Below are 26,797 nucleotides of genomic sequence, written 5' to 3'. Positions count from 1 at the left end.
TAAGTAGATTTTAGCTAGATAGAAATTGTGATATTTGCATTCTCAAAGTCGTTAGTGGAGCGTATGTGGTTTACCGGCACACTAACATGGACTTGTGAGAAGTGGCAAAGGTCTAAACAATTGAGACTATGATTACGACATCCCTTTTCATAGTTCTAAAATTGTTTAGACACACATGTGAGCTATCTAAGAGAGGTGTATGATTTTGATAAAGTTTTATCAAAACAATCTAGTATCAGAAATCTGAACTTTGGTAAGAAAGTCAGCTGATTTCTAAGTACATGTCAAAGCTAGTGGGAGCATAAGTGTTATGCTAATAATCATCATGTTAGTGGGAGCATGATAATTATGAAAAAGGTTGCAAGTTAGCAATGTTAATTATAGAAAACAAAAGTTTCAATTCGTGAGGTTGCAGGGGTTGAAAAAGTTGTTTTGCTATAATTAAGGGAGAGGAAATTATACTTCATTTCAATTCTAAAAAGCTTAGATTGAGATTTTAATCGTATTTAATCAAGGATATATATATATATATATATATATATATATATATATATATATATATATATATATATATATATATATATATATATATATATATATATATGAATTTCATGTTGGAATGGCTCAACATAAGGAAATTCTATATATGGGTCCATTATTTGCGTTCTAAAATTCGATTATGATTACGGCATCCCTTTTCATAATCTGAATTTTGAGAACTTGGCAAATTGAAATGGAAATATTATAGCAAAAGACTAGTTTAGTCTTTATGTGAGACATCATGAATCGTGTCCCATATGCTTCGGATATAGGATCGATTACATGTGCTATATTCATCCTTTCTAAAATTTTCCAAATGCCTGGGGCATTATGAAGGGAAAAGGTCTAGAATTGGATATGACTAAAATGATTAAGCAATTGTCGAGGACAATCTAAGGTTTACCAAAGATTGGTTGCTCAAGGACAGTTGGAAGTATAATGTTAATTCTGGAAGGACCATATTGACATAATCTGTAAGGAGGCAACTCTTGTTCAGAAGTGATAGTCAAAATGGAATATGGAAATGTTTCAAAGTTAGAAATTATTCAATCTGTGTAAGATTAGGAAACTTAATGAAAGAAGGATGTTTCCAAGGAGCTGATCTCCTTTGGAATGCTCTGTAATGATTGTTGTCAAGTCTTTCTGACTTTGTGCATAATCATTAAGAGGATCAATGCATATAAGTTTAGAATCTAACAGATTTCAGTAAATGGCATGAATTTGGAATTCTTGCATTTGCAGTAAGGATTTGGGACTGTGAAAAGAGAATCATTAGAGTGATGTTCAATTGATCTATTTTACAAAGTAAAGATCATAGACAAACATAGTATGCATACTTGGTGTATGGCATGACTAGTGTTTAGAAAACATAGTGTACATGCTTGGAGCATGGGACAACTATTGTTTTAAATTCAAGTATAAAGTTGATAAAACCGAAACAATGAATAATGAGTAATCAGTATGGTGATAAATAAAAGTGTTTATTTATATTCATAGGGTTTGATACCATATTTGATTCATTTATTCTTGTGTTTCACTTTGCATGTTTTGACTTCCAGAATAACTAAGTCGCTCTTCCTGAATGATTAAGTTATTCAAACCATCCACAGTCGGTCATATGTTGGAAGTAGATATGAATCAAGACTGTCATGGGTTGGTTTGTAGAGGTCCAAGTTGGTGGACAAAGTGGTGCTACAACACTCATGAGTGCTCATAAGTTCTGAGTATTGGATTCAACTCGCGCTCATTTGAATCACTTCATGGATTTTATCACGAGTGATCATGAGACGATAATATCTTATATTCTTCAAACCTAGAGATATGACTTGTTACTATGAGTTGGTTATACATTGATTGCACGAAAACGCATTGGTAACTCGATGTTATAAAACGTGCCTTTGTGTATGATTCAACAAGTAGTAGAACAAGCCATATGAGTCGAAGTTTATCCATTCCTTTTACCTTCGGGATAAAAGCGATATATGTGGGCCCCTCGATGATTTAAAGATGATACATGTGAGTGCTTGGCCAAGCCAGGACTGATTTGATTTGTTCAATCAGTCAGTCATCATGAATCGGAAATCGGGAAACAACAAATGGACAGAGAGAATGATTGATAATCCATGTCTCAGTCCATATGATATCTAGAATGGAGGAATATATGATCCCTTATCTAATGGACAAGTCATTGACAAAGGTCAGAGTTCATCGACAAGGTCAGAGTTCGACAGAAGCTTTTGAGAGCTACGATTGCTGATCGGTTCCTGAAGTCATACGCAATAATAGTTTTAGACTTATCCAAGTGGGAGACTGTTGGATTAATGTCTAAGTCCATAACTATAATTGGTAAGACTTGACCCGACCCGGCATGGTCCATTTGGGTTGCATGGCATCATGCATTTGGATAGACTATAATGAGAGAAATAACACTTAAGGTTGGTTAATATATTATAAGTTCTAATATATTAATAAGGTTATTTAATTAGTATTGATCAATAATTAATTTGGAATTAATCAAGTGATCAAAAGGAGACTAATTAAATATATGGGTTGATTGTGTAAATCATTCATTCTTATATATGTGGGCTTGTGATCCAAGATTCCTTATGTTGGACTAAGTCCATGGGGTGACCCATGGATACTCCATGGAGGTTAAAATCCATGGAGCATAAGGAATGGGTAAAGTTATGAGTTACATGGTGTAACCCTAATAGCCACCATATAAAAGAATCTCATGGCTCAAGAAATCGTGCACTAATGTGTGAGTATGAGGGCTAGACGATTTCAAGGAGTGTTCAAGTTTCTCTCAAGTTATTCCAAGTGTATTTGGTGTTGTGTGAACCATTTGAGGTGTCACACTTAGGGCACTAGGCACTCAAGCTTCATGAAGACATTCTACATCAAAGAGGTATGTATTCTATCTTGTTATATTTATTATTTTGTATGCTAGATTAGGATAATACCTTGGATGTTCATAATTGTATGTATAATAGAGAAAACATAGATCCAAGGTATTTAGGGTTGCATGTACACTTAGGAGTGTTAGAATGCTCATAACCCAACAGTTGGTGCTTGCCTTGGAAATCTGGAGGTTAAAGCATTGATATTTGGTGGGTAAATCATGAGTGACTGTGAATTGCATGGGAAATGGGAATTTACATCACATCATAAAGTCAAACCCCTTATCTATTTATGCTTTAACATAATACTTTTATAGAAATTAATTATTATTTTATGTAATTATGTTTAAAATAATTAAATTTGGCATAAAATAGGGGTTTAGGGGGTCTAAGTTATGAAAATTTCGAGTTTGAAGGAATTCCCGACGTAAGATCTCCTAAAATGAAGGAAAGGTCCGAAATGGCCAAAAATCTGGAGCCAAGAAGTGAGTTCCGGAGCCACTTCACGAATTCTGAAATGGGTTCGAGAGGTTCCGGAGTCAATCCATAATTTTCAAAGCTTTACTCAAGTTCCGGAGTCAGATGCGAAGTCAGCGGTCCGGACCGATTGATGCTCATTAGGAATCATAATGTAAACTTTAATGCATTGATACAAGCCTTACAACAATCGATGCTTACATGAGAGCAGAATTTCCTAGCTAAAAAGGCTAGTCGTGACATCATCCCCCCGTTAGAGGGAATTTCGTCCCGAAATTATTTTGAAAAGTAGGGTCATGAATGCGAGAATAGGTGAGGGTACTTCTGCTTCATCTGGTCTTCGCGTTCCCAAGTGAATTCCGATCCGCGTTTTGTGTTCCATCGAATCTTCACAATAGGAATGCGACTCTGTTTCGTGCGCTTCACTTCCCTATCCATTATCTCGACTGGTTCTTCGACGAACAAGAGATTCTTGTTTATCTCAATCTCTTCTAGAGGAATAACAAGGGTTTCATCTGAAAAGCACTTCTTCAAATTTGATACGTGGAACACGGGGTGTACGTTGCTGAGCTCCGATGGTAGTTGCAGCTTATAGGCCACCGGACCAATTCGGGCAAGAATCTCAAACGGTCCAATGTATCGCGGGTTTAATTTTCCTCGTTTCCCAAAGAGGATCATTCCTTTCCAGGGAGAGACCTTTAATAGTACTCGATCTACGACTTGGAACTCCAGGGGTTTTCGTCGTTTGTCAACGTAACTCTTTTGTCGGTCACGTGATGCTTGGATTCGGGCTTTGATTTGGATTATCTTCTCTGTAGTTTCTCGTATGATTTCGGGTCCCGTGAGAGTGCTGTTTGGCGATTGCCCTTTTACCAGCTGTGTGTCACCCACTTCAGCCCAACAGAGGGGCGATTTGCACTTCTGGCCATACAAGGCCTCGAAGGGAGCGACTCCTATGCTCGTGTGATAGATGTTGTTATATGAGAATTCAACCAGGGGCAGGTGGGTATCCCAGGCTTTGCCAAAATCTATTACACATGCCTGGAGCATGTCTTCTAGGGGCTGAATAGTTTGCTTACTTTGGCCATCGGTTTGAGGGTGGTAGGCAGTGCTCATATCCAGTCGGGTTCCCAATGCTTTCTGGAGCGACTGCCAAAAACGAGAGGTGAATCTGCTATCCCGATCCGAGATGATAGATATGGGGACCCCATGAAGCCTCACTACCTCCTTCAGGTATATCCGTGTTAGCCTTTCCATTTTGTACGTCTCCTTTATTGGCAGGAAATGGGCGGATTTTGTTAATCGATCAACGATCACCCAGATAGCATCCAGACCGTCTGCCGTCTTGGGCAATTTGGTTATAAAATCCATTGTTATCCTCTCCCATTTCCACTCGGGTATTTCGGGTTGCTGAAGTAGACCTGAGGGCTTCTGATACTCCATTTTAACTTTGGCACAAGTGAGACACTTGCCAACGTAAGTGGCAATCTCCGCTATCATATTCGGCCACCAATAATGTTGTTTGATATCTGCGTACATCTTGTCGGAACCCGGATGGATAGAGTACCTTGTTTTGTGAGCCTCATTCATTATCACGTCCCGAAATCCACTGTACCTCGGTGTCCAGATTCGGTCCATAAGGTAATAGGCTCCGTCTTCTTTGACCGTCAGATTCTTCTCCATTCCGCGCAATGCCTCATTGGTGACGTTTTCTGGCTTCATAGCTTCCCGCTGAGCCTCCTTGATTTGTGAGGATAGATGGGACTGGACGGTCATTGTTATTGTCTTTACTCGGCGACCCAAGAATTCCTTTCGACTTAAGGCATTGGCTACCACATTCGCTTTGCCCGGATGATACTTGATTTCGCACTCATAGTCGTTCAGCAGTTCGACCCATCTCCGTTGTCTCATGTTCAACTCCTTTTGATTCAGAATGTGCTGGAGGCTCTTGTGGTCTGTGAAAATGGTGCACTTTGTACCATACAGGTAGTGCCTCCAAATATTTAAAGCGAAGACCACAGCTCCCAGCTCGAGGTCGTAGGTGGTGTAGTTTACTTCGTGGGTCTTTAGTTGCCTTGATGCGTAAGCTATCACCTTTCCTCGTTGCATAAGCACACAACCTAACCCTTGATTAGAAGCATCACAGTATACTACGAAGTCCTCCATTCTTTCTGGCAAGGACAGCACTGGAGCACTGCAGAGGGCTTGTTTCAGGGTTTGGAATGCAGCTTCTTGTTTGTCATTCCAGTGGAAAGGTACACCCTTCTGGGTGAGAGTGGTGAGAGGCTTGGCGATTTTTGAAAAATTTTGGATGAACCTTCGGTAATAACCTGCGAGGCCTAGAAATTGTCAGATTTCTGTTGGGGTTCTTGGGGTTGTTCATCCCTCAATAGCCTTGATCTTGGTAGGCTCCACATGTATTCCCTCTTCACTGACTATATGACCCAAAAATTCCACTCTACGAATCCAGAATTCGCATTTGGAGAACATTGCGTAAAGCTTCTCTATTCTCAGTGTTCCTAAAATCTGTTGTAAGTGACGGCTGTGCTCCTCCTCATTCCTAGAGTAAACGAGTATATCATCGATAAAAACGATCACGAAGTTGTCGAGGAACGGCCGACAGACTCGGTTCATCAGGTCCATAAAGTCTGCTGGTGCGTTTGTGAGACCAAAAGGCATGACTACGAATTCGAAATACCCATAACGGGTTCGGAAAGCAGTCTTTGGGATATCCTCCTCTCGGACTCTTAGTTGATGGTATCCGGACCTCAGATCTATCTTGGAAAAGTAACTGGCTCCTTGGAGCTGGTTGAATAGATCCTCGATTCGGGGAAGTGGGTATCGATTCTTGACGGTGAGCTTGTTTAGTTCTCGATAATCTATGCACATTCTGAAAGATCCGTCTTTCTTCTTGACAAACAGAAATGGAGTTTCCTAAGGTGAAAAGCTCGACCTGATAAATCCTTTGTCGATAAGCTCACTTAGTTGGCTCGATAACTCTTGCATCTCGGCAGGAGCTACCTTGTAGGGTGATTTGGCGATTGGAGTGGCTCCAGGTACAAGATCGATCCGGAACTCGACCTGGCGCTCGGGAGGGACTCCTGGAAAATCCTCGAGAAGTACGTCAGGAAAGTCACGTACTTCAGGAATATCGTTAATGTTTTTCTCCTCCTTTGTTTTATCCACGACATGAGCAAGAAAGGGGTGATTCTTTTTATGCAAGCACTTTTGTGCTTGGATGCAAGAAATGAGTCGGAGGTTTGAGCCGGGTTTGTCGACATAAACTATTAGGGTTTCGTTGTTTGGTAGGTGAAGGCGAACGGCCTTCTCATGACACATAATTTCAGAATGGTGGGGGCTTAACCAATCCATGCCAACAATCACATCAAAGCTCCTAATATTAACATGCATCAAACTGATTGGGAATGAGAGATTATTTAACGTTAGTGTACACCCTACGTAGATATCGTTAGTTGATTCTGTTTTACCATTGGCCATTTTGACCGTATAAGTTTCATTCACTTTGTGAGGATTTTGATTGAGTAGGTGTTTAAATCCGTGACTTACGAAGCTTCGCTCAACACCACTATCGAATAAAACACACGCATAAGAGTTGTTGAGGGGAAACGTACCAGTCACCACTGTTGGATCTACTACCGCCTCTCCTTGCCCCATGGTTAGGACCCTTCCATCGTTCTGTTTGTTGTTCTTGGGGCAGTTGCGTTTAAAATGGCCGGTTTCCCGCATCCGTAACATGCACGGCTGGCTCCGGCGTTGTTTTCATTGGGCTGCTTGTTTTGTTGTGGGGGCATCTTGCAATACCGGACAATGTGTCCTTTTTGACTGCAGTTGGTGCATTGGAAATCATTGCATGCCCCATACTGGTGATAGTTACACTTGTCACCTTTGGGACTGGAACCCGCGTATGACTTTGTTGGCGCTGTTGCGGTTGAGCCTGGGGCGGTTGGGGCTGGTGCTGCTGGAGCGGTAGCAGAATGGACTGCTACTGTCTGTGGTTTCTTGGATGGCCCTGAATTCTGTCGTCCTTTTCGCTTATTCTCCCAATTCTTCTTGTTCCATCCTTCTTGTTTTCTCTCTCCTTCGGTTGCTTTGGTACTTTTCTTGCCACTGTGATCATAAAGTTTCTTGGCCAGACGCTTTGCACTATCATAGGTCTCGGGTTTTGAGGCAATCACGTTACCCTGAATGGGAGGTGTCAACCCCCAGATGAATCGCTCGACCTTCTTTCCCTCAGATGTAATCATACCAGGACACAAAAGGGATAGTTCGTTAAACCTCGATATGTACGCGTCAATGTCCAAGTTATGCACCGTAAGGTTCCACAGTTCTTGCTCGAGCTTTTGTACTTCCCCTCGGGGGCAGTATCCAATGTATTTCATTTCACGATTTCCTGATTATAGAATAGCATTGGTGATTCGCGTGCATACAAGCAAGTGTGTGCATAAAATCAACATGTAATAATAGTGATGGAGCACATAACAGGTAGCACATCATAAGGAAATAGATATATCCATTTTTCATTGATAATAATTTCTTGAATACATGAAAATTTGCCTTCAGGAGGCATACAATACATAAGGTGAAATAAAATCTAACAGAGTAACGACTCCATGAGTAGTGTAATCACTTAATCATATAATCGATAATATATATAGCAGTGCATAAGGAAAGGTTGATACGGTAGTTAGTGAACGGGTACTAGTCGCGACGAGTAGGGTCTGGTGGTGCTGACGACGAGGTAGATGTGCCTTGAAGTCTAGCCAGGTGGTGCTCGGCGTCCCTAAGTCGGGCTTCCAATGCTGCCTAGCGCGCTTGGTAGTCCCTGACTACCTCATGTGTCATCCTCTCCGCGCGCTCAACCGTAGCCCTCACGGCCACCATTTGGTCAGCGGTTGCCTGTGTCTGCTTGCCAATGTCGCGTGTCTTCCTTAACATCACTGGAAAGGGCTCGGTCTGCTGGTCCACCATGACTCAGGTCGTAGTAGTCCCGGTTCATCCCAAATGGAGGTGGTACTCCTTGTTGACGACTCCACCTCCAAATCTCGTGTGCCCATGGAGGCGTAGGATCATTGGGGCCCATCCTGTATAGGGGAACCCTTGCCATATAGGGCGGATTGATAACTTCAGACTCAACGTCCGAGTCATCAACGTCGCTGCCATCCTCCTCCTCGTCCGAGTCGGCTACCGGTTCTGCTGGTCCTCCCAAAGGCTCCTCCTCCTCGGGCTCCTCTTCTGGTTCTTCTTCGGGTTCTTCCTCTGGCTCTAACCATCCGCCATTCCCCTGGTTGGGGAAATAGGTATCTCCAGGATGATGAAATCCGGCCATAGTGTCTGCACGAGGGGTGAGAAACGTGTAAGGAGAGTATGTGCAAATAGTTTCCAAAATACTCCTATAATATTTTAATCGTTTTAGGTTTGGCTCTAAAACTTTTGGATAGTGAGTTGGGAAGTTTTAGACTTGTTGCAACACCGCTACCACTCCTAAACACATGTTGGTCATATCTCAAATAAATATAGTTGATCAAGCTATATTTATCCCATATATGATTACATAACTGCCCAGGTTTGACTGTAGTGTTCAACCTTTAAGTTATCTTGTTTGTTCTTGTTATGATACGGTCCTAGCAAGTATGTATATTTTTAGTCAGAGTGTTTTAGTCCCATTGTATTTATAATTGTATATCTTGTATGGTTAGATATACCAGTTCACTATAAACAATGCTCTGATACCAATCTGTCACACCCCCGGACCAGAACGGCGGAAACGACCGGAGGCGGGTGACTTCATTGTGAAGTATCATAACAATTGAATATAAATGAAACATAGCAAATCCAAACGTCATCCATCGATATAACAAACTTACATTGTTTTTACATATTGTTCATGTTCTTGAAAATACACAAAAGAGACAACATTAAATAGATCCCAAATTACGACAAAATAATCTTGAATCCCCTTGCCACTGACCTGCTTATTGATCTCCTGAGAATACAAGTCATTTGAAAAGCATCAACATAAAATATGTTGGTGAGTTCATAAGCATTTTGTGTAAAAATCTGTGATAGTTGGTAAAACTAGAAAATCCCATATTTTCTTATCAATTGGTTATAACGTTTCAAGTCTAATCAGGTAGAGTTGCATGTGTGTTTTAGTTTATCGTTTTATGAGATCGTATAAAATTGTTTTCCCCAGAAAATCCTATATTTTCCGATGTATAAGATGGTAGTCTTAAAACCCTAAGACTACTGTGATAAAAGCTTCGTTTATAGTACTCAGAACAATCGTCGTCTAAAATCGAAAGGTGTAACTTGAGTAATTTTCTAAAACATACTGTTATATTCTTAGTGAGTCGTTATAACCATACTAATATGATGGAGTGCCTGTTCTGACGTTCTTCAGGCGTCGGTTTTGTTTAAGACATTTGTCACCCTAGACTGACCGGTTTAGCTGTAGCGAACAGCGAATGTGTGGGGTGTCAACCTCGTATAGATATATACACAATTCCCGCTCCCCCTCCAGGAGACTCTGGTTATAACTCTTACAGGACTTTATGCGTACACTATTATTTATATATATATGTACTGTGAAGATGCGTCTGACTAGAATACTAACAGATTTTTGAGCAAATTGTTGTAATCCATTATTTGTTACATAATTAACAATGGTGTACTTGTTGACTAGATATTTCGTTTTTACTTATAGAAAATATTCCTTTGTAAATCAGGCTTGTCCAAATGACCCAATATTCTTGATGTTGGCAAAATGGTCCTTCAATTTATAATTTATCAAATAAGACTCATATTTGTCAAAAGGTGGCTCAAAGCTATGTGATTTGTTGAAAATGGTCCATTTTCTCCAAAATACTTGTTTAAGCAATTTTTGACGTAAATACTTAGGATTTTTATCATAAAAATTTGTAACTTGTATTTTTGTAACCTTCTATTGCTTGTTTCTTATACATAAGTTGTGAAACAAGCTTCAAACTCGTGAGGCTTGCTCAAGTTTTCGAGTTCTAGGAGTCTTCATAAATTTTAGTACATATAACTTAGCATACCAGCATAATAAACAATTTAATCAAGGTTTAAAACAAGGTTTTGACTTACATTCTCCCCCAAAAACAATAAAAATCTCGAAAAAGTAGAGGTATGAATCTCACCTTGAGTTGGTTGATGAGTTGGTTGGAGTGATGGGATGAAGATCTCAAGTCTAAACTTTTGGATGAGTTGTGGAACTTCTATGGGTGATTATTAACCTAGTAATATTAACACACAAATATGTGTGAAAAGAAATGGTGAAGCTATTATATGTAATTACTAGGGACTCATGAAAATTCTTACCAGAATTTCTTAGGAGGAACTTGGGCTTAGCCTTCTTTGAAAGTTGGGAGAGGGAGTTTTTGAGAGGTAAAGATAAGTTATATGTAGAAAATGAAGAGATGGCGGAGTGTTTTAAAGTGGACGTGCCTAAGTTGGAAAGGTGAAATGAGTTGGTGCTTGCCTTGGAAATCTGGAGGTTAAAGCATTGATATTTGGTGGGTAAATCATGAGTGACTGTGAATTGCATGGGAAATGGGAATTTACATCACATCATAAAGTCAAACCCCTTATCTATTTATGCTTTAACATAATACTTTTATAGAAATTAATTATTATTTTATGTAATTATGTTTAAAATAATTAAATTTGGCATAAAATAGGGGTTCAGGGGGTCTAAGTTATGAAAATTTTGAGTTTGAAGGAATTCCCGACATAAGATCTCCTAAAATGAAGGAAAGGTCCGAAATGGCCAAAAATCTGGAGCCAAGAAGTGAGTTCCGGAGCCACTTCACGAATTCTGGAATGGGTTCGAGAGGTTCCGGAGTCAATCCATAATTTCCGAAGCTCTACTCAAGTTCCGAAGTCAGATGCGAAGTCAGCGGTCCGGACCGAGGGTGCGAAGTCGGCTGGGGATTCCGAAGCGGCTAAGGCGAGATTTTCCGGAGTCGATCCCTTCCTAGGCGAGATCTTCCGGAGCTGAACCTTTCGGAGCTGCGAGATTGTCCGGCTGAAGAAATTCCGGAGCCAAATCTAGGGGTTCCGAAGTGGGGGTCCGAATTTGCTCATCATATTCCGAAGTCAATAAGGGTTCCGGAGCAGGAGGAGTTCCGAACTAGAGGTTTCCAGACCGAGAAAGGAGACTCTGAAATGAAAAGTGTATTCCAAAAATGGGCTCGATCTTTCAAATTTTCTCCTTCCATTTTGAGTTGATTTTTGATTAAGGAAAACTACATAAGGAGATTTGAGAGAGATTTGGGATGCTTATAGAGATTTAGGAGAGATTTGAGATACATAGAGAGATTTGGGATGCTTAGAGAGATTTGGGAGAGATTTGAGATACTTAGAGAGATTTGCATTATACAATACATGGCTCATTAGGAATCATAATGTAAACTTTAATGCATTGATACAAGCCTTACAGCAATTGATGCTTACATGAGAGCAGAATTTCCTAGCTAAAAAGGCTAGTCGTACAAACTAATTACATAATAAGGGTTGAAAATGTAAATACTTGGGAATCGAGGTGTTACATCATGTTTCATGCTTTTATTGAGACTGTTATTGTCTCCTTCAAAAGGGTCACAAAAGATGAAGGGTAATTGTATGTGTCCTTCTTTTGAACTTGGATGGTTAAAACATGGACTGTTCACATCAAGAAGAAACGGATTGATTAAGTACCTATGCCGAATTCAAAATGATTCGTGAATGTGCGTATTTTGCACAGTATCCATAAGACGTACAATAAGTGTATTCGTAGAATATCATAGCTGAGTAATTAGTATTCTGAGATAAACTCCGGACATGATTTATGTTTACGAGAGTTAGAATTTTCTAAGGATTTAAAGTAGTTGTTTGTCAAATATTTGTAAACTGTTCACTAAATTTTTTTAGAGTTATTAAGCGTTTCAAATTGTGATCTTCCTTAAATTTTCTAGAATCTAAGAGTTTTAGTCTACCAACTACCGAATCCAAGCTCGATTGTGCATCGGTCTGACCATAATTAAACATAGGTGACCAGTCTATGTCTAGTTGTGGTTCAGCCCATGTACAACTAAATTAGCTAAGGTGTTTGACCTAAAACCTTGCATTGTATTAGTATTCGAGGGTTCGAGTTAATATATAACACTATATTTGTATGGTAAGGAATATACCTACCCTAAGAGAGTAAGTCCTAGGCTATATTCATGATTTTCTAAGAAAGTACTAGTCCTCTATAGCCAATAGCTTTGATACCAATCTGTCACACCCCCTGCCGTCGGCGGAAACGCCGAGGTGCGTGACATAAATCAGTGATCACATTTATTGAATAAATATTGAACAGTACAAACATATAATCTTCTATTATTAAAAAAATAGAAATTACATTGTCGATGACTATTGCTAAATCGCGACACACGCCTAACAATTTGACGTATACAAAGCTATGATACAATAATGGAAAGTTTTCTATGCAAACTATTCCGACCTATTAATAAACCTAAGAATACATGCATTAAGACACGTCAACAAAATATTGTTGGTGAGTTTTACACGTTTTGACACAAAGTAACTTTTATAATGAAAAGTGTTTTATAAAAATTATTTGGTTGATCAGATTTTGTAAATCAGTATTTTTCTATCAAAAGTATAAAAATAGATGAGTTATAAAAGTATTTTTGGACTCATATAGAAACATTTCTTGTTCAAATCCAAAAGTATAAAAAATTGACAAATATATAAGTAATTAAAACTTATATAAATTTGACCATTTCTAAGTAAGTGTTATTTTACTTAATTTAGAAACCGACACCAAATCAGTGGGGTAACTCCTCCCATATAAACGGTGTGTTTTCATGTCACATTAGTTATTAAGTATCACTTTACTTAATTTGGAAAACGATATAAATCAGTGAGACAAACTCCTTCTACGCAAACATTGTATTTTCATGCAAAAATGAAGGGTTTTATATAAATAACTTATTAAATGTAAGTTAAAAAACCTTATTCAGTCGTGTCATGATGTTAATTAAGTGTTATATGACTTAATTTTTGGTAATGACACTTATCATTTTGAGTCACAAACTATCTCACTGCATACAGTCACTTTCAACTAGTATAAGTGAACAAAAACTCCATCTAAATCCTATTTCAATTCTATACGGTCATGAAATGAATCCGAGATTTATAATGAGCTCATAACCGAACTGCGACTCAAAGCCTCTACACCAACACCAAAATGGGGTGTGCTGAAAGTTCTACATCAACGCTTTATCTGCATCGTGAAGTAAGTAGTGTAGAAATGTCAACGCCTGTTTTCGACTCTTCAGATGATGGTTGTAGGTAGTGACCGTTGACGGGATGTCTACTCCTATAAATTAGTACTGTAGATCTATACCTGACATTCCATGTTCCATATGGATTAACGGTTATAACATAGAGGACTTTTACTAAGACATATAGTCTCAATGTAGACAACAACATAACTCATACAGCTTAGGAAATTATCCTAGCTCATATGGCTTTTAGAAGTGAACATAACTCATATAGGAAACCCGTGTGTGGATCCTAACAATGTGTCTAGGCATCCTAATCCTAAACTTTCCTTTTATAAGATTATTGGATGCTTATAATTTTTTTGTTTTAGAATCATCTTTGATTGAAGTCTTTTGGTATTATGGAATCACAAGACTTAACATTTTACCAAATTTTATTATTTATTGTGATAAAATTTGGGCAGCATAATGACTACTTTTATAACATTTTCAATGTTTCAACCAACGTGAAACCAACAATTCCAAATATACTAATAAGCCTAAATAGATGTTTAATCATTGATTATAAGAATACAAAGACTATGTAGCAGTTTATAAACTATATAATTGACATGGTTTTATCATTCGTAATATGGTTTATAATTCATACGACATTTATTTTGTTAATAATCATCAAATAAATGTAAATGGTTTGATCACAAAAACATTTATGTTATTGTTTATAATAACTAGTTTTTATCAAACAATATGTTACTATTGTTATAAAAACTGGTAGATAATAAATCAATGTTTTTATAAAATCAAAACGATCATTCGATCCATGGATACAGTGAGGAGACTCACCTCTGACGGAAGATAACTGTATCGCACACTCGAGCTGCTGCTAACACGCCTCCTCACACTAATCATGGCCCAATAATAACCCTAATTAATAATTGGGGTTTAACCAACAAATAATGGTCCAAAACATAATTTATCCTACCAAGGGAAAAAAACCATTTTTGCCCCTCCACACATGGCCCAACCAACCAAGCCCAAAAACTCCTTAGTGACCTAAAGTCTCAGAACGGCCCAAAAGGCTTCCTGAGCGTACGCCCAACGTACACCGAGCTACGCCCAACATACAGCTTGTCCTCGAAAGGCTTACGGGGTCGCAACCTGGTACGCCCAGCGTTCCCTGGGTTACGCCTAGCGTATGCAACCGGCTCCAAAAACTTTATTAAGGTCTTAAAGCCTTAAGAATTTACATCCAAACTTCAGATCCAAGTTTAATGAACGTCTAGAGTCATAAAGTTGCAAATTTATGCCTTTGCATGGCTACAAGAAGTCCAAAATCCAACTCTAAGTCTTATTAATGACGTAAAGGCTTAATAGATCCAACATGCATGATTGGGAAAGACCAAGATCCCATTTTTATGAACCACCATGATCAAAATGAAAGGAAACTCTCCTCATTAGGTCTGGAGTTGCTCAAACTCACAAGATCCAAGGCTATGGGACCAATAATGAACAAATCTCACTATATAGCGAGATCTAAAGAAATATGCATCAAGGTTGGAGCTTTATACCCCCAGAAGATGCACAAGGATGAGGAATTGTTGGATCCAAAGGCTTGAGTGATACACCATAACTCCAAGAGTCTTCCTTCATCACCAAGAACACCAAAATGACACTCCAAAGCTTCAAAACACACACATACACACACACTTAGGGTTTCGAAATGGAGGCTAAGAGAGATGGAGGCTACAGTTAAGAAAGGGTGGGATGCCATAATGATCTTTAAATAGGGTCCAAACCCTAAATATTAGGGTTTTTCCTCTAAATCCGTATGCCCAACGTACCTATACGTACGCCCAACATACACAAGGGGTTCGCGATCCTCCGTTACACGCCTACACCCGACATACCTGTCTCGTACGCCCATCGTAGGGACCATATTTTCAAACTTTTTAAAGAATGAGCCACAAATGAACATACCTAGAACACTGGTGTTACAAATCTCTCCCACTTGAATCAGACTTCGTCCTCGAAGTCCGCCGCTACAAACAAGTCCGGGTGTGCTCCCTCATCTCATCATCAGGCTCTCATGTCCATTCTGAGCCTTTCCGGTGCTGCCATTGCACCTTTACTAGGTTCACTTCTTTGTTGCGCAGAGCCTTGGTCTTCCTGTCAAGAATCGCAACCGATCTCTACGCATAGTTCAGGCGCTCATCGACCTGAATATCATCCAAAAGAATCACTGCCGATTCATTGGCTACACACTTCCGCAACTGAGAGACATGGAAGGTGTTGTGGATTTGAGTAAGCTTATCAGGCAAATCCAGCCGGTATGCAACCCTGCCCACCCGAGTGGTAATACTGAAGGGACCAATAAATCAGGGGCCCAACTTGCCCCGCTTCCGAAATCGGATGACACATTTCCAAGGCGACACCTTCAGAAGCACCAAGTCCCCTATCTGGAACTCGAGGTCCGACCGCCACCGACATATTTGGAGCCATTTTTTGTAGCATAATTATCAAATTAGCTCTCTCTCTCTCTCTCTATATATATATATATATATATATATATATATATATATATATATATATATGAGACATGAGCAAAGCTATCGATGTAGATATTAATACATGTAGCAAACTTCATTGAAGATGATGTTCTTCTTCATCTTATTGTTCTCTATCTCTAGTACTTTCAGTCTTTAGTAAATTTTAAATTTTATATTTAATATCTTAAACAGTAAAATTTCACAAAATGACGATGTGTTTTTTCCCTATAAAAACGAGATTTTTTTTTACCAAAGTAGTGTATTTAAAAAAAATTGCCAAAATGGTGTGGTTTTTAAAACATTTATCATTTATTAAATTTTATACGAAATCAAAATTAAAAGGTAAAATAAAAAAGAAGGAAAATTGAATTATCATGGTAATTACCTTTTCCTTTTGTTTACATTTGGGTAACTTTTTTTGTACAAATCTAGGTAACGTACTTGTTGGAAGTGTTCACATATGACTATTATAATGGTCATATATTAACACTTCCAACAAGTTCGTTATCTACATGTGTATAAAAAATATTAAATAAAAACAGTTACTCAAATGTAAACAAAACGAAAAAATAATTATAGTCATATTTCCAAGAAAGACAAATGAGCTCAATTCAATCCATTTAATTAAGTGACATATATCAACTTTTTACATAAACGGGTTTGATTGAGTAGAGAATTTTATTTAACTAAATTGGTTAATCCGAAAATTCACCCTAATAAATATTATAGCACACATGATATTATTCTTTAATGTATACAACTTTTTAGTATTTTATAGCTTCAATTATTTTTAACATGGCATATTAAACTAATAAACTTATATCAATGCATCATAAAAATTCTTGGTAACATATATTTAATTGCTCATGTTTTGCATGACATCCTTTAATATTCATTGATAAATTCTCTCTACCAATTTGTCTAACAGTGTCACTTTCTTTCTCTCCGTCCCTCCACACACACACACACACATATATATATATATATATATATATATATATATATATATATATATATATATATATAAAGAGAGAGAGAGAGAGAGAGAGAGAGAGAGAGAGAGAGAGAGAGAGAGAGAGAGAGAGAGAGAGAGAGAGAGAGAGAGAGAGAGAGAGAGAGAGAGAGAGAGAGAGAGAGAGAGATGGGGCCTATGGAAACAGCCACTTGTCAAGCTTGTTTTTAATTGCAGAAATTTTGGTTAGACGACTCCTTCTTAGTCATCACTCGTGTTCTTCACATGTCAGATTCATTTCCAGAAGAATAATTACAAGCTTTACCTCATATTCAGTATTATTCTTCTTCACGTTCTTTAATCTCTTCGAGCATTCCTTAATGATTATCCAGGTAACCCATCTTTTAATTCATCAATTCTACTCTCTAATGTATTAACTATCAGTCTTGATTATGATACGAAACTAATAAGTTTGTCGTTCAATTTTGTGGTTTGTTTCTTATGGTTTGTGATCAATTATGAGTTTTTTTTTTCTTCCACTGGTTTATTGGATCGTAGATTCATTTCACTTACTCATATGAACACTTTCTGTGTCTGCGTGTGGTATTGAGGAAAAAACGGAACGCCAATCTGAGTTTCTTTTCTTGATGATCTTGATTTTGAAACAAGTGATTGGAGTAATTTATCTGTTGATTATGTGAATTAAATCAGTAGATTGAAGTCTTTTTAAGAGCCAAGATTCATGAACGATTTTCTCCAGTTGTTACGAATTTAACTGTATACACGTTGAACTTACACTGTTTTGAGATTCAAATAAAACTGTACTAAAATTATGGATAGTTCACAAAAATTTGTTCCCAAAATGATGAAGATCTTAAAGAAATTTGGGAAACCTTTCATTGTAGGGTCATGAGGTGCCAAATGGATGGCCTTTGGGGCTTGGAAGTATGAACATGAGACTTAGTGTTGAAGGTGTTGTGGATGCAAGAGAACCGAGCACTTTTCATGGTCCATGTTCAAGCTTTTCTTCATTTTCATCATCCAACTTAGACACCGAGGTATTCACATTTTGTTACTTGTATTCTTCTGTTCTGTTCTTATAATCTGGTAAACTGTATATGAGTGTTTCTGCCTTTTGCAGTCAACGGTGTCGTTCTTTCAAGACAACAGTGTGTCTCTAGGTCGATTAATAGGAATCAAACCACGAGACAATAGAACCTTATACTTTACAAGAGCATCATGCATACCACCACAACAAAGATCCCAAAGCTCCAAGGTACCATCTAATCATCATCAAATTGAAAATTCTCATGGGGTTTGTGTTCCGAATTTGTTGAACATTTTAGTGAAGATGAGTAGAAGTAAAAGCCACTCAAGATAGTGAATGAAGAAGTTGTGTTTCTTCATCGTTGGTCAATATATTTGATCATATAAGGTTTTGGATTCAAATGTGTGAAAATGTAGTTCAACCCTTGGTTGTATGATTTGTATAGATGATAAGATGCAAATAAATCAAATAATGATGAAACACGCAAAATGGATGATGAAAATTGTGACCAATATGTTCGCTTTTTTTTTAATATAATTTTACCAAGTGTGTATTTAGTTTTTGTCAATAAATCAATCAACTATAATAAATGAAGATTTATTTTGACACGTGTCAACCTCTTATGAGTTTTGACACTTGTTATTTTATTATATTTTTGAAATAAATAATACCCACATGTGGATATTATGTGGCTTTTAATTTAAAAATTGAAAAAACCAATAATTGACATGTAGATATTATTTATTTCAAAAATATAATAAAATGACAAGTGTCAAAACTCATTATAGGTTGACACGTGTCAAAATGAATCTTCATTTATTATAGTTGATTAAATATGATAGTAATTATAATTAATAGGTTTCTTCATTCATTATTTCTAAATTTTATTTAAAAAATACTTAACGTTTATATTTTATTATTTAATCTTTTGTTTGATCAACCCGTGTAATACACGGGTTTTACACCTAAGTATATTATAAGATCAAATAGTTTAATACATGGTTTGTTTAAAGTAGTTAAACATGGAAAATATCTATAGGTAATTGTTATCAGTGTTTTAATATATAAATAATTTATTTATTATATTATACCATATGTACGGAATGAAAATCATGGATCCCTTATTGTTCCCCTCTACTACCATTATAACTACCTACTCCAAAAAATGTCTTGTTAAGGTAGGGAGCACATTAAATATTTAATTGAACTACTAGGCCCTCAAAACACGATCCATGTTTTTTTCTTGGACAACGAGAATAAACACCATATACAAACAAACTTTGTTGAGCTAGAGAAAAAATATATTTTATAAAACTAACTCCCAGTCGACTGGAAGTTGGTAGCTGGAAGTTGCAATCTCAAAGCTGGAAGTTGTAACTTTTATTTGTTTAGAAATATTTGACAAAAGTAGTTGTATGCTTTTTGAAAAATGCAAAATGACATAAAATAATAACCATTTTATTTAAAGAAATGTCATCCAAAATAGGCTAAATAGCCCTAGAAAGTTTGTCATATCCAGTTTAGTCGTATGTAACAAGGCTAGGCAAAAGGACCTCAACATTTCGACTAGAAAAGTGCAAGAATCACAAACACGTGATCTTTAATAAGTTGCTATTAACACTCAAATCTTACACTTTTTTTTTCTTTCACATTCAATAAACTTACTACAAACAAGCATAATTTCTTGGAATCAACCAATGTAATCATTTCAAAAGATAAACCACTTAAAATGACATTAGGGTAAAATTCTAATACGTGTTATAAAGATATCAACACGAAAAGGTTAAACCAAACCTTTTGTAGTTGTATATCAAAAAACCCACAAGTCACAAGAACAATCATACCACATACCATTAATTAAATTCAATTCATTCTTCAACATTCACCAACTCATACTCGATCAGAGACAAGTTGTTATCCTCTTTCACAGTGAAACTTGCAGGTTCTGTAACTTCAATGCGTCCCCATTTATCCACAGCAAGTCTCATGGAGCCTTTGAACATGTCAATCTTTGCATTACGTATTATTACAGTTGTTTCGGGCTTCATCAAATCAACTGCAATGAACATATAATTGTTCAGAATATGCAAACATTTCATAGCTATATTACTTTGCTTTCCCAAATAAGTAGTTCAATTGTTGCATTGATTCAAGATTATCTCATTAGCTTGAAGAACAGCAAAAAGATATCAATTTGTATTCAATATCATATATATGCCACAAAAAAATGCAAGACGAGGTACGAAAAAGTTAATTGAAAGCTCAAATGCAAGCCTCGAGTTCAATCGGTTAGATTGAACACTGTAATTACAGATACAGATCGATAAAAGTCGTGTACTTGTAGATCGAAGATAAGTATCATATAAAAGGCGTTAAAGAGATGGATATATATATATATATATATATATATATATATATATATATATATAGAGAGAGAGAGAGAGAGAGAGAGACCTTGATCGTTACGAGCAGTGAAAAGAACGGTGCCGGTTTCATCGCCGATAAGGCACTCGGAGATGCGAGTATGAGCAGCTCCGGGGCGACTAGTGTACGACGACGTATAGCGTGATTTCTTGTCTAAGACGGTGGTGGCAGACAAGACTTTGACGGCGAGTGTGTGGCCGTTGGTTCCAGGTTTTAGATCACCGACCTTGACAAAAACAGGCTTCCTCTTCGTTACTACTCGAGCTACCTGTTCTGGTTGTTTAATATCAATCTCTGTCTCCGCCGCTGTCGACATCGCAACCGTGGAATCGAAGTTCAGTCGGTCAGTTGACTAGTTACTCCCCACCAATCGATAAACCCTAACCCTAATAGACAACGGGGATTCGACTGCATTTTGGGGATTTCGGGTTTGGGATAGTTTCCATTTAAGTACTCCAAGTTTGAATATGTGACCAATTGAACCTTCTACGTTTCTTTATTAAAATTTATTCATAAATAAGTTTTAATCTTACGGGATAAATTGTGATCTCGATACTAATGACTTTTAAATACTTTCATAAAAGTAACTCGCAAAAGGGAAAAATAAAAAAAATAAAAAAAAAATAAAGTCTAGAAAGTTATTAGAAAATATTATTACTTATTATGAGTTATGAGTATACTCAAAAACTTAAATAATAAATATATATGAACTTATACATAAATAAACTGGATTTAGATTAGAGTTATTGACTGAAATTACTATAAAGTGTGGAGTCGTATTTAAAAATAACAACTGTATTTTTAGCTTAATACAGGTTTGTGAAAGCAATTTATTTTTCACGAACCAATTTATTATGTCCAATCAGTTATATAATTAGCCTGCAAATGAACTCACTAAGTACTCACGAGCTTCAGTTAGTTTCATATATATAGTAGACGTTGGAGATGGACGAGAAAAAGAAAAAACACTACAATACAATACAATATCAATATCAATATACTATATATATATATATATATATATATATATATATATATATATATATATATATATATATATATATATATATATATTCGAAACTTTCATAAACAATATCTATAGAATAAAAAATATTGAAAATATAAACGAAGATGGTGATCTAGCATGTATCATGAATTATATCCAAGTAAGTTTACAAAAGATCTTCGATTTTAAATATTTTAAATATCTTGTTTTGTTGAATCAATAATTATATTGTATTTATTTAGTTATAGAGAAGGGAAACAACAACTTAAAAAGACCCCATCTTGTGGCCGATTCATAGTTATTTTAATGAATTACTTGTTAAAAATTTGTGTTGCTGTTGGAGAAGGAAAACAAACAACTTATGAGGATTAATGTGCATACATTTGTAATGTGTACAAGCATGTACATAAAAGCTTGTATTGATGGTAGAGAATCTAGTCACAAGTCTAGAACAGAAAACAATATTATTCCTAATCTAATTGGGACCGATAAAAACGAAAAAGTAATATATATATATATATATATATATATATATATATATATATATATATATATATATATATATATATATATATATATATATATATATATTATAGCTTTTCTTACTCAATAATTCCACTCAACAATGTTTGAATGAGAGCTGAAAGCTTGATTGCTTAAAGCCTTAAACAATCTATAATAACTTTTCCCACCACCTTCCTATTTATAAGTAACAAAAACCTTAAAACTCCATAGCTTTTACAGTTTTACTCCACTTTAAACGTTTAATATGGTTCATATGGACAATTATATATGGTACTTATTATATGAAATGATTTAATGGGTTAAACCAAAAAATGAAGATTATATAATTTGTTTATTTAAAATTAACGTAAATGGTTATTATTCAATGTTTTATTTGATCTACATAAAAAAACAGATTTTATATATACAGTACCTTATTCAAATATATTATATTACATTATTACTTATGGGTTTTTGATATTCTTAGAGGTTTGAGCAAACCTGGAAGCCTGGAAAAGTACATTTTCTTTTAAAGTGTTTGAGTTGGGCCCAAAGGAGGTCTGAGCAAACCTGGAAGCCTGGAAAAGTACATTTTCTTTTAAAAGGTTTGAGTTGGGCCCTAAGCATAGGTTTTTGATATTCTTTTGTGTTTTCGCCCATCAAACAAATAGTTACAAAAAAGTAATTAAAGTTAGAGGCGAGAATGTAATTTCACTTCAAATAGCAATATTGATTATTGCAACTTTAATCTTAAGATATACTATTTGATTTTACCAAATTATAGACAGGTGTGCAACATTCTACCAACTGTTGTATTTAAAATGAATTTTTTGAAGGCATCCTAAATAACTAAAGGGACTGATTCGAACTTTATTAAAAGCTAAAGGGTATATATAAAAACTTGTGTGTATTCCCTAGGATACAAATATACGATATAAAACATGTGCTGTGTATGGGATCCGACCCATGTATCTTCAGCGATTATTTTCCCTCCACAATCTCCTTCAACCACAAATTCAACTCTACAAATCCATCTTCTTCGCTAGGTGCATACAATCTCTGGCCATAATCACTGAAAATCCACAGACTACAACTATCTTAAACGTCACCCACGATGCTGAATGGACACCCAACTCGATTTCCTACTCTAAACTCTTATCTCAATGCTGTCAAACCAAGTCGCTCTATCCTGGGATACAGATCCATACCCACCTCATCAAAGTCAGATTGGAGAATAATCCAAAACACAGGAATCATCTGGTTAATTTATATTCAAAGTGTCTAGCTTTTGACTCTGCACGCAAGTTGCTCGATGAAAGTCCTGAACCAGATTTGGTTGCTTGGTCCACTTTGATATCAGGGTATGCCAAAAATGGTCTCTGCAAAGAGGCGCTTTTGGCTTTTACAGAGATGCACTCGTTGGGTATTAGATGTAACGAATTCACATTCCCTAGTGTCCTCAAAGCATGCTCCATGAAGAAGGATATCATTGGAGGGAAACAGATACATGGAATTGTCATGGTGACTGGTTTCCAAAATGATGTTTTTGTAGCCAATACATTGGTTGATTTATATGCAAAATGTGGTGAGTTTTTTTATTCAAGGAGGCTTTTTTATCAGATTCCAGACCGAAACCGAAACATAGTTTCTTGGAATGCAATGTTTTCTTGTTATAAACAGGGTGATTTCTTTAAAGAAGCAATTGATTTATTTCAAGATATGATTGGTAATGGATTTATCCCAGATGAGTTCAGTTTATCAACTATAATCAACGCATGCACAGGCTTACAAGATATAACCCATGGGAGAAAAATTCATGGGTATTTAATCAAACATGGGTACACTTCTGATCCCTTTTCGTGTAATGCACTTGCTGATATGTACTCAAAAGTTGAAGACTTTGAAGATGCTAAAACAGTCTTTGACCACATTCCTAACCCCGATATAGTCTCCTGGAATGCAATTATTGCTGGATGTGTTCTTCATGAATACTATAATTTATGTTTGGAGTTATTTTTTAAGATGAAAAGGTCAGGAATCACATCAAATAAGTTTACTTATTCAAGTGTTCTTAAAGCTTGTTCTGGATTAGGTCTCCAAGATTTGGGCCAACAGTTCCATTCCTTTCTTATAAAATCAGAAATAGAATTGGATCTTCATCTTTGTTGTGGGCTTATTAATATATATTCAAAATGTGGTGAAATGGATGATGCCCAAAGGGTATATGATACGATGCCAAAAAAAGAGTTGATTGCATTAAACGCTTTGTTATCTGGACACTCTGAAAACGGAAATGACATTGAAGCTTTGACCCTTTTTGCTAAACATATGGACGAAATCGGATTTGATGAAACCACTTTAATTAAAATCCTCAAATCTTCAGCTAATTTGCAAGATGTATATGTTAGTGAACAAATCCATGGGCTTTCTTTAAAAACCGGATTCCAATCCGACCCTTTTGTCATAAACAGTCTTATCGATTCTTATTCAAAATGTGGTTATGTGGAAAGGGCAAAGATGGTATTTGACGAATCGGATATCGCTGACTTGGCGACTTTTACGTCTATGATATCTGCTTATGCTCAATCGGGACAAGGTGAAGAAGCTATAAAACTTTACTTAAAAATGCAAGATTTGGAACTTAAGCCCGATTCTTACATTTGTAGCTCTCTTTTAAATGCTTCGGCTATTTTATCTGCTTATGAACAAGGTAAACAAATCCATGTTCATACCTTAAAATCTGGTCTTTTATCCGATGTTCATACCTCGAATTCTCTTGTAAACATGTATGCTAGATGTGGAAGTATAGATGATGCTAGTCGTGCTTTTTTTGAAGTTCCCGAAAAGGGTATCGTCTCATGGTCCGCTATGATTGGTGGACTTGCCCAACATGGATACGGGAAAGAAGCACTTTCGCTTTTTGACAAAATGTTAAAAGACGGAATTGCCCCTAACAACGTTACTCTAGCTAGCGTCCTATCTGCTTGTAACCATGCGGGGTTGGTAACTCAAGCGAAAACATACTTCGAAACAATGGAGGGCGTTTTCGGAATTAAGCCGACACAAGAACATTACGCGTGCATGATTGATATTCTTGGGCGTTCGGGAAAGTTAGATGAGGCGATGGATTTATTAAGTCGGATGCCATTTGAGGCTAATGCTTCGGTTTGGGGGGCGGTTCTTGGTGCTGCAAGAACTCATAAAAACGTTGACCTTGGTCAACGGGCTGCCCGAGAGCTTCTTGTTCTTGAACCGGAAAAATCGGGCACCCATTCTCTTCTTGCAAATATATACGCATCGGTTGGTTTATGGGAAGAGGTTGCGGATACAAGGAGGTTGATGAAAGATAGTAAGGTCAAGAAAGAGCCCGGGATGAGTTGGATTGAAGTTAAAGATAGGGTATACACATTCATAGTAGGAGATAGAAGCCATTCTATGAGTGAAGAAATATTTAAAAAACTTGGGGAGTTGATGGATTTGATTCGTGAAGAAGGGTATGTTCCGGTTTTGGAAAATGATCTTCATAATGTTACAACAAGTGAAAAGGAGGTGCTTTTGTTGTATCATAGTGAGAAACTTGCGGTTGCTTTTGGGCTCATTGCTACTCCTCCAAGAGCTCCGATTAGGGTTAAAAAGAATCTTAGGGTTTGCATAGATTGTCATACTTTTTTGAAATTTGTTAGTAAAGTTGTCACGAGAGAGATTATTGTTAGAGACATCAACCGATTTCACCATTTCCGAGACGGAAATTGTAGTTGTGGAGATTATTGGTGAGGGTACGAGTCTTAACAAAGTCGTCTAGTGGTTTTAATTTTAATGTAGATACCTGATTTACATATTACTTGATACGCTTGTGGCCATCAAGGGTTACCACAGGACTTGTAACTAGGGTTGTACATGGTTTTCGTCGAAAAGGAAGGTAATGATAAAATTGGGCTAAATACAAGAAATAACAGTTTAGTTTAACTTATTAGTTTATTATAACAATTTAATTCAATTTTGTATATATTTATAACACTGTATTTTCCAAGGTTGTCAAGATCGGGATCTTACTTAAGATCATTTTACGTTTTGCAAGATCGTGATCGTAAAATCGGACGGGATCGAAAGATTCTACTAAAATGAATTCATATTCAAATTTGCTCGCAAGACGTCGATAATGGAATCAACTTTAACTTCTTAAGGATAAATCATAATTATTTTTGCTACGAACCATAAAATTTAAGAAGAAAACGTCTTAATTAGAAGAAAAAAAATCATTTTGATCATATAAACTAAAGACATAAGATCACAAAGATTATTATGAGTGTGTTCTGTCTAATTCAAGATGTATCGATGAAATGGTGATGCTTTACAAGACTTCTTGCAACTTGTGATGCTCGATTTTAACTTGAATAGACTAATTTTTTTTACACTTGGCTATATAATAAATAATGAGGTGAGATCAGGATCGTAGTGTTTGACTTGTAGGATCTTAAAAACGTAAGAACTTAAGATCAAAATTGGGATTTTAACAACCTTGGTATTTTCCATTTTCTTCTTATTGAGAAATTGTACTTCAATTTTTTTATTCGAACGTTGTATTTTTTAA

General features: G+C 36.5%; 1 protein-coding gene, 1 long non-coding RNA gene and 1 pseudogene across 2 annotated transcripts; 2 read left to right on the top strand and 1 right to left on the bottom strand.

Moving 5' to 3' along the window:
• Positions 1-17,390: 17,390 nt before the first annotated feature.
• LOC145123878 (uncharacterized) lies at positions 17,391-18,825 on the top strand. Its single transcript, XR_013715387.1, has 3 exons — positions 17,391-17,616; positions 18,130-18,282; positions 18,366-18,825. It is a non-coding gene; the product is annotated as an uncharacterized LOC145123878 (long non-coding RNA).
• A 1,007-nt stretch (positions 18,826-19,832) lies between these two features.
• LOC145126015 (uncharacterized protein At4g28440-like) lies at positions 19,833-21,112 on the bottom strand. The gene is made up of 2 exons (XM_079061417.1): positions 20,727-21,112; positions 19,833-20,328 (listed from the first exon to the last, which is right to left on the bottom strand). Exons 1-2 carry the CDS (start codon positions 21,010-21,012, stop codon positions 20,141-20,143), a joined length of 474 nt encoding a protein of 157 aa, XP_078917543.1. The 5' UTR covers positions 21,013-21,112; the 3' UTR covers positions 19,833-20,140.
• A 2,060-nt stretch (positions 21,113-23,172) lies between these two features.
• LOC145126243 (pentatricopeptide repeat-containing protein At4g14850 pseudogene) lies at positions 23,173-26,184 on the top strand (annotated as a pseudogene).
• The last annotated feature ends 613 nt before the right edge of the window (positions 26,185-26,797 follow it).

The sequence above is a fragment of the Lactuca virosa genome, chromosome 7 (genome assembly GCF_052849685.1).
Source record: "Lactuca virosa cultivar CGN04683 chromosome 7, Lactuca_virosa_CGN04683_v6, whole genome shotgun sequence".
Lineage (NCBI taxonomy): Eukaryota > Viridiplantae > Streptophyta > Magnoliopsida > Asterales > Asteraceae > Lactuca > Lactuca virosa.
This window is presented reverse-complemented; position numbering and strand designations above follow the sequence as displayed.